Source organism: Macrosteles quadrilineatus, unplaced genomic scaffold (genome assembly GCF_028750875.1).
Source record: "Macrosteles quadrilineatus isolate MER2022 unplaced genomic scaffold, UCM_ALF_1.0 Scaffold_9__3_contigs__length_116548681, whole genome shotgun sequence".
Classification (NCBI taxonomy): Eukaryota; Metazoa; Arthropoda; class Insecta; order Hemiptera; family Cicadellidae; genus Macrosteles; species Macrosteles quadrilineatus.
Window position 1 is genome coordinate 98,172,740 of NW_026542602.1, and position 8,686 is coordinate 98,181,425.

At 34.9% G+C, this 8,686-nt stretch overlaps 1 protein-coding gene across 1 annotated transcript; it reads left to right on the forward strand.

Annotated features, from left to right (window-relative positions):
- The first annotated feature begins 7,367 nt into the window (after positions 1 to 7,367).
- Positions 7,368 to 8,072, forward strand: LOC129003653 (uncharacterized). Its single transcript, XM_054431951.1, has one exon. The coding sequence runs from the start codon at positions 7,368 to 7,370 to the stop codon at positions 8,070 to 8,072; it is 705 nt and encodes a 234-aa protein (XP_054287926.1).
- The last annotated feature ends 614 nt before the right edge of the window (positions 8,073 to 8,686 follow it).

Sequence of the window (8,686 nt, forward strand, 5' to 3'; positions counted from 1 at the left end):
ATCAAGTTACCATTACGTGTTTTCCTGCAACGCATTTCCACCGCAGGAAATTAATTAAATGTCAATTCTGTGACGTACATATTAAAGATTATGTGAATGTCGTACAAGACGATCACTATAATATCGGCCAACTAATGTAACATTATTAAAGATTAATTATTCATTCCTTTTGTGAAATTGACCTAAAGAGGAGACCCAAAATAAATCCATCATTGTTTCAAAAGTCATGGTTTATTTAAAATAAAGACAGTTTCTTCTAAAACACTTTCTGCTAAATCTTTAAGAGCCCAATTTGAAACTGTAATTTAGTTACTTCCATTTGTTTTGCAAACATAAAAATTTACAAATTAAAACATTTTTATATAAAAAATGTTTACAGGGCCAACTTGAGCCCTGTGAACAAACAACCCTTTTCTAGCTTATCAGTCAACAAAACAAAGACAGATTTGTTTAATATTTAAATCCTCTTTCAATTAAAAAGCAAATCTGTAAATTAAAAATCTTCAAAAAAGTTACATTAATTTCTTCCTGAATAAAATAAAATTTACAATTGTTAATTTTTTCTGGAAACTTTAAATTTAATACTGTAGTTAGCATTTATTGTTTTAAAATTCAAATTCAACTCTTTTAAAGAAATTCTAATAGCATAAGCAAGTTCATTTTATATTTAAATCTCTTACTAATTGAAGGTAAAGTTGAATACACTGTTCTTTCTTGTGATTACAAAAACAGCAGAGAGAGGGATGAAAATTAAAATAAACTAAGAGAAATCAAAATAAACTCACTACCGGTACTCATTTAGTATGCGTCTGTATTTAACCCCAGGAAGTTTTGACACTGCATACACTTGGACTAACTGACCCACGAGATAGAAGCGCCCTTATATAAGTCAGTTCAGCTCTGGAACCCACCCCTACCCCAGCCAGCACTTGCTCTGGACCAGGTGATAAGGAAACTTCAAGCGCTTTCTTATCAACTTGTCTTGTTACTACAGGCTACTCTTGACTATTGTGAATGTAAATTTTAATTTAAAATCTTTAAAACAAAATAAAATAAAAATAATTTTCTTAAACTTCTATCTAACATCAAACAATTGTACAGTATTAAACTATAACTATCACCTATGATGTAGCCTATAATTAGCAAGTAAAACTAATACAATCAATTCTGTAGTGTTTAAAATTATATATTGGATGTTGGATGTTTATAAACATTTATTTTGTAGTCTCGTGGTTTATTTTTTAAGTCATTTGGTAAGCAACTTTCAATGGGTGGTTGATATTACTAAACCACAAACCCCGCGTATTGACCTCAGTTAATGGCTATTCTATTAAGTGAGGTACTTGTGGCTTACTTAACCCTAATATGCGTTTACTTTACATACCAAATATCATAAATAAATATGTAGGCCTACCATAAGAAAGAGTATAACACTTTCTAATGAATAAATTAAAAAAATTTTCTGAATGTATTGAGCTAGGTTAGTTCAAAAATTACTAATAATTAAGTATCAGTTACCAATTTTGTTTTTATTCTATTGATGTCACTGTAAATGCTGTGGTTTTTTTCAAACTCTCTTACGTTAAATAATATAATTTAGTGTAAAATATATTTTAAGAAAAAAAGGAGGACTAGTACCAATGCGCACTTGAAATACAAATAATATGAAAATATTCCATAAAAAGTATTATTTAAGAGCTATCACGATATTATAAACAAAAGCCATATTATTTTGACTTACCTCAATGGGTATTGGTAGTTGCGGATAAACTGGGAAATAAACCTGAAAGAAACTTTAATGAAGGGGGACAATAACAGTTACCTTTACCACCATAAGTATATTTAGGTTATTTAGAAAATACACCCACAAATATTTTCATAAAACATATGAGTACTTTTGTCTTAATACTTAAAGAATAACATCAATGTTATTCTGAACCAGCAATTCCTTAAGTATCAAAAAACATCACAAAGTTATCGGCTCCTGGATAAAAAAATAGTAGGTTGGAGAAGAGTAAAGGAGTAAAAGTCTCATGTTTTAATGCCAAAAAAAATAGGCGTATTATAAATCTCCATAAATTACCTCCTATCATGGGTCATGCCTTGACAGGAAGGCGGGATTTATGGCATTTGCTTTGTTTGACGCTTGCATTTAAAACCCGAAAACCCGCAGATAATACAAACATATGGCGGAGTTTAAAAGAGTTACGAGTTATTCCGTGGACCACTTTTTCCGACTATAATGTTAACTATGATTTGTACGATTCAACGAAAATTACTGAATGCGTAGCTTTACACGGTGTATTTAACACAGTATGAGGTAGGTTTATAAGATTTTGTCACTTTAAAATTAAAACAAGAACTTATAATTTAATTGGCATTTCCTTCTATGCATCTTAAATAAATTGTGTAAAAAACAGAAAAACAAAATGAAAATGCAAAGAAAGAACTTTAGATGTTTATGTTAATTATTACCTTAAACCTATTAGTCAACCGGTTATAATTTATATGGATTTTGATGGAGCAAAAGAATTAAGTTTCATCGGCGTATTAGCTGATTGACTGTTATTTATCTTAATTGGCGTTTTGTTTCTAAAGAAAAATGAGCAGAGTAAATTCGTTTTTGTTTGTTGGATTTTGATACATATAAATTAATTATTCAAGTGCTTCGGAAGTTAAAAAAATAGTTAATAATCACAAAGAATCTGCAGAATAGGAAACATTTCGAATTAGTGATAACTGGTTGTTTGTTCGAGAAAACTATCACTGGACGGCCAAATACATCTGAATAAAATGCCTGGACAGATTACAATTAAAAATGAACATAATTTGTACGATAATTAAACTTTATTAACACTTGTAAATTGCTCCTTCCATTGATATCAGACATTAAACCGTGATCTTAAATAATGTAAGAGAAAAAACAGAACAGGCCCAGCAATTAAGGTCTTACCAACACTGCAGCCTTAATTACTTTCTGCACAAGGAAACTACACTTCTTTGTATAACATTTTTAAACTTACCCTGACAAGTAGCGAAGTAGCATGTTTTTAAAATAAAACTGGGTGAGGTTTCATAGAGTTTTCAGTTCATAATTAACATTTTTAGATCGTAGCATAATGTACAATAGTATAAGTAGTTAAATAGTTGCGTTAAATTTGATCTGGTGTAACAACTATTTTATGAAGTACAGTTGGTACTAGAGTAGATACTATTTAAAACATAGCACTTTACTTAGATTACTGTTACAACAATGGTTGTGGTTCTGTTATAGACTTAACACTAAAAAAGAATAATTTCACCTTCTTTTAAAATGTAGAAATCTTCTTGTATTAAGGTATTGTAGAGTTATGTTGTTTGACATGTATATTAATGGTGTTCAGGATCTTTAACATATTTACCGACTTCCCTGTTTCTCATTTAACACCGTTAGTGTATCGCATACGGTTCTTTCTATTATAAATTGATATAAACTTTCTTTATGACATTCTAATTCGTATTTAATATACAATGCTCATGAGCAATATCCTTTTTAGCATTTTCAAATCCTTACGATGGCAAAACTTATAGCTAAGTTGTCCATAATGTTTGAGCAACTGGGTAATATAATAGGACTAGTTTTGCAATTACACCCAATGAAAATCGATTAACATATCAAACTATTATAAGCATGTAGTACAGTTATTATGTGGCAAGTAAACTTTACGAAAAGGTGGAAATAAAAACCCAGTTAGGGTCTGAATATTGATTTATATTTCCCAGTGGACTGCAGCCTACATTTGTTTCCTTTAACTCTCATACATGTATGTATAATTGGCAGCATTAACAGTTGGGCAACGTCAAGAAAACTTTTTACGGACAAATTTTAGAATTTCGTTGGCACTTTTAAACCAAAATATAAGAACCCACCATCATCTTATTAATATATATCTTTAATAAATATCTTTTTTTTGTCTGCTGGCTAGATATCACGATTCATCTTGCTTGTACTGTGATATTGTATTCTCTTAATTATTAATGTCATACGTCAAGTTTACCACCAAATTGTATTGGATCGCAATACTGGAAGTAAGATCAATGTATTAAACCATTAACATACAATTCGCAACTTCTAACTACGTGTTATCCTCCCAAATTAGTCCTACCCTATTTGTCAATAAATTGTCTGCAGAACATAACCCTACTTGTGGAACGGAGGAACTGGACCAAGCAAACGAATCTGCGTCTGTCGTATTTCCACAGCCTTCTGTATTTTGTCGTCTTTGTGGACAACTACTATATGAAATTACAATCATTTATTAAGCTGTATTTTGAGTTGTGGATATCAGTGGTGAATTGAGTAGCTACTGTTGATCCCATATTTCTCCTCATCATAAATAATTATAATGGCATCCGCCCTCCGAGATAAAGCGATATGCATAGTTTGCTGTAAGAAGGTGACTGACAAGGGGGTTGAATGTGAAGATGACTGTAAACGTTGGTTCCACCCAGATTGTGTCAAACTGTCTGCTTCGGAATACAAGAAGATTGCAGAAGGAGTTACTAAAACTTGGAAATGTGGTAGAATTGACTGCCCAGCTTCTTGCGACCCTCTTCATGAATTGAAGGAAAAATTATCAATGATTCTCACCAAGTTCAATACCTTGGTTACTAAGGAAGAAATTGAAGTCGCTACAAGTAGCATCGAAAGCAAACTGGAATCTCTAGCTGCAAAAATTGATGACTTCGAACCTCGATTAGTAGCAGTTGAAAGCAAATTAGAAAAGCTAGCGGCAGTTGCTGATAGAGTTGACGCTCTAGAAACTAAAGTAAGCTCTATCTCGGCCACGAATGACAACCCCTTGGAAATGGTCCTTAACGAAATTGCCGACAGAGAATCACGTTCCTGCAATATTATACTGTACGGGATTGAAGAAAAAAATAGTTCCGAAGTACAGGCTAGAATCACGCATGATAAAGGTCTGGTCTCTAAATTGGTTGAGTTTTTTTGTAAGTCTGACAATGTACTGGAGTATAGCTTCTTTCGAATTGGTCAGAATTCTTCGGCAGGGAAGCCTAGACCACTAAAAGTATGCTTCAAGGATCGATCTAGCGTTGCCTCATTTATGAGAGAATTTAATGAATCAGCTCTCTCAGAAATTGACTCAAGACTAGAGAATGTCAGTGTTTCCAGAGACAGGACTAACGAAGAAAGAAGGCACCTCAAGGAACTTCGTGATACTCTGGAGACGCGAAAGAAAAATGGCGAGACTGATCTCACGATTAAATATAGAAACGGAGTACCTAAGATTGTCAAGATTAAAAAAAACTAGTCCTGCCCGATCGCAACAACCTCCTAGCGTATTTGCAAAACGTCAATGGACTCCGCACTAAGCTTGCAACTTTTAGGAAATTATTATCCACTGCTGTCTACGATATTGTTGCTTTGCTGGAAACTAATCTTTCAGATGGCATATTAAACCAGGAAATTGTTCCTCCTCACTACAAAATATTTAGGAAGGACCGTTCCTGCATAACCAGCAACAAATGCAGTGGCGGAGGAGTTCTTGTTGCGATCAAATCAGAGTTGAAAGTCAAGGAATTGCCATCCCCTGTCCCCGATATTGAATGTATTTTCTTAAGTCTCCAGATAAACCCTCTAATAAATGTGCTAATTGTAACCTCTTACATACCCCCACAAAGACCATCGGCTGATTATGATCGCTTTTGTGATGGTGTTGATGAGATCTTATCAACTGGGCCCAACTTCTTCATGTGTCTCCTCCTTGGTGACTTCAACCTGCCGCATTTGGACTGGACTGCTAATACAATTATGCCATCCTGTAACTCCTCTAGAAGACTGATAGATTTGGCAAATCTCCATTCCCTTTATCAAGTCAACAAGGTGCCTAATGCCAGGGGAGTCACTCTTGATCTGGTCTTTTCCTCGTCTAGTTCTACAAAAGTTTTACATGCATTGGATAATATTCTAACTCTTGAAGATACTCACCACCCAGCTTTATCCATCGACCTAAATGTGGATACCTTTGCCGATCAAAAAAGCACACTTTATGTCCCTGATTTCAACAGTTGTGATCTTGATATGATATATCAGAGTCTCCTCAACAAATTGGGCACAGTCTACTATAGGATCCCAGGAATGCAAGATGGTATCTTCAGCTGGTTCTTGGAAACTATCAGATCTACTGTTCTACAGTTCACACCTATGAAGAAACTCGGGGCCACACGTTTTCCATGTTGGTTCAATGCTGAGTTAAAGAAACTAGTCATGCTCAAGAAGTCACTTCATACTCGGTACAAATCTTCGTTGCTACGTGCTGACTACGAGGAGTTCAGTAGAGCCAGAGCCAGGTGCAAGATACTTGCCAACAAATGCTTTTCTGATTATGTTGCCCATGTAAACTCTTCTGTGCCAAGTAATCCAAAAATCTTCTGGAGCTTTATACACAATATGAAGCGTGATAGAGACTCGGCATGCAGTTATACATTCAATGGACAGCATGCGTCTGATCCAGCTGAAACATGTAATCTATTCGCAAACTATTTCTCTTCTGTATACAGACTACCTTCAACTCCACCACCAGTGTATTCATTCGACACTCATCTCAATATTTCATCTTGCGTCTTATCCCCTGAAGATGTCTTGAAGAAACTGACGTCACTGGATCCTCACAAAGGAATCGGGCCTGATGAGATACCTCCATCCGTTTTAAAATACTGTAGCGAACTTATTGTTCCCCAGCTAACTGTTCTTTATAATGACAGCCTAGCATCTGGTGTATTTCCAGCTGAATTTAAAATGGGCTTCGTAGTACCAATACACAAGTCTGCGTCTAAAGAGGAAGTCAAGAACTATAGACCCATTGTGATTCAGCCTGCACTCGCTAAAATCTTTGAGAGTCTCCTTCTTGATGCTATTATCTACAAACACTAATCTTCTTATTTTGCAACATCACATAATCACTGCATATTCATCCAAGGAGCAACTAGATTGTATCTATATTGACTTTAGTAAAGCATTCGACTGCATCAGCCACGACCATCTTTTGGCAAAATTAAAAGGGTATGGCATAGTCGGAAGCCTGTTGAGATGGTTTGAGTCATATCTTAAAGACCGCACCTTAGCTGTCAAGTTTGCAGGAGCCAAGTCAATCCCTTTCCCTGCGGTTTCAGGAGTCCCCCAGGGTTCTCATTTGGGTCCATTTCTATTCAACATATTCGTTAACGATGTTGTGGATAGTATCGACTCTCAGTGCTTGCTGTTTGCTGACGATATCAAGGTTTTCAAGTGTATAAAATCTCAAGCAGACTGTTCCACCCTTCAACAATGTTTGCACTCAATCGACAACTGGTGCCTGGATAACAGCATGGATATCAATGTTTCAAAGTCTGCAGTGGTATCTTATCACCGTACCGAGCAACGTATTGACTTCTCCTACACGATGAATAATGCCATCCTGCCACGGAAGAGTGCCATACGAGACCTAGGAGTTTTAATGTCATACGATTTAAACCCAGACCTGCACGTAAATACGATCTGCAATAAAGCCTCTAAAGCTCTAGGTTTTGTCATTAGATGTGGTAGATACGGACTTGATGTTAATGCTCTGAGAACTCTTTACATGACTCAGGTTAGGCCTGTGCTGGAATATGGCAGCTTGATATGGAATCCACACCAAATCAACCACATATCAAGAGTAGAAAAAATCCAGAATCGCTTTCTTCGCTCTATTGGCGTCAAGTTGGGCCATGAATTCTATACAGTGCCGATTGAAGATATTCGCATCGATATGTGCCTTCCTCGACTGAGCGATCGTAGACAATCTGCAGACCTGTCTTTCCTCTGGAAGTTGTTGAACGGCGAAGTTGATGCACCAGAAATACTTCGCCTAATTAATTTCCACGTCCCTCGACACTTCAGGCATATTCAACTCTTCAACAAAGCTTCCTTTTCTACAAACTACGCCTTCCACAGTACAATTCCACGGCTCCACAGACTTGGAAATCAAGCATGCCAACATGTTGATATGTTCACCTGCAAACTAAAAGCTATTAAAAATATCCTAGTTTAAGCTGTTATTGTTATGTGGTCGATGAGAATGTGTCCTGAGGTCACTGTCTGGATTTTGCTGCCTTGTTTGTTTGTTACACTTTCACAAATATTTATTGCAATGTTAACATTTTTTCACTCAGTTTACGTCACCGTTATTATAATTGTCATGGTTTTTTTTTGTCTTGTCTGTCAAATATATTTATATTTTTGCTCGTTACTGTTATTATATTAAAATATTTATCAATTGTTATTTAAATTTGGTTACTGGTATTGTTATTTTTCTGAAAATATTTATGCATGTTACTATTGTCTAGCAATTAAGATGAATCTGTATCTGGCTTATATATGTTTAGAAGTATGTATCTTGTAACTTGAATCTCATGTATCATTGACTGTAAAAATGGTGTTTACCGTATAAATAAATAAATAAATAAATAAATAAATATAGACTATATAACTTCTTAATAGGCTATTTAATTAAATAATGTGTGCCCACTTTATTGGTCACTGATGTTGGACCCAAGTATGTATATTTTCTGCAATATCCATAATATTATCATTTTCCTCGTATATCAATATTCTTGTGATTTCATGAAGCGACCTTTAGATATTGATTAGATATTTTAATTTAAG

Excerpts from the sequence above, each read along its gene's own strand:
- LOC129003653 (XM_054431951.1), top strand. The coding sequence starts at position 7,368 with ATGGATATCAATGTTTCAAAGTCTGCAGTGGTATCTTATCACCGTACC.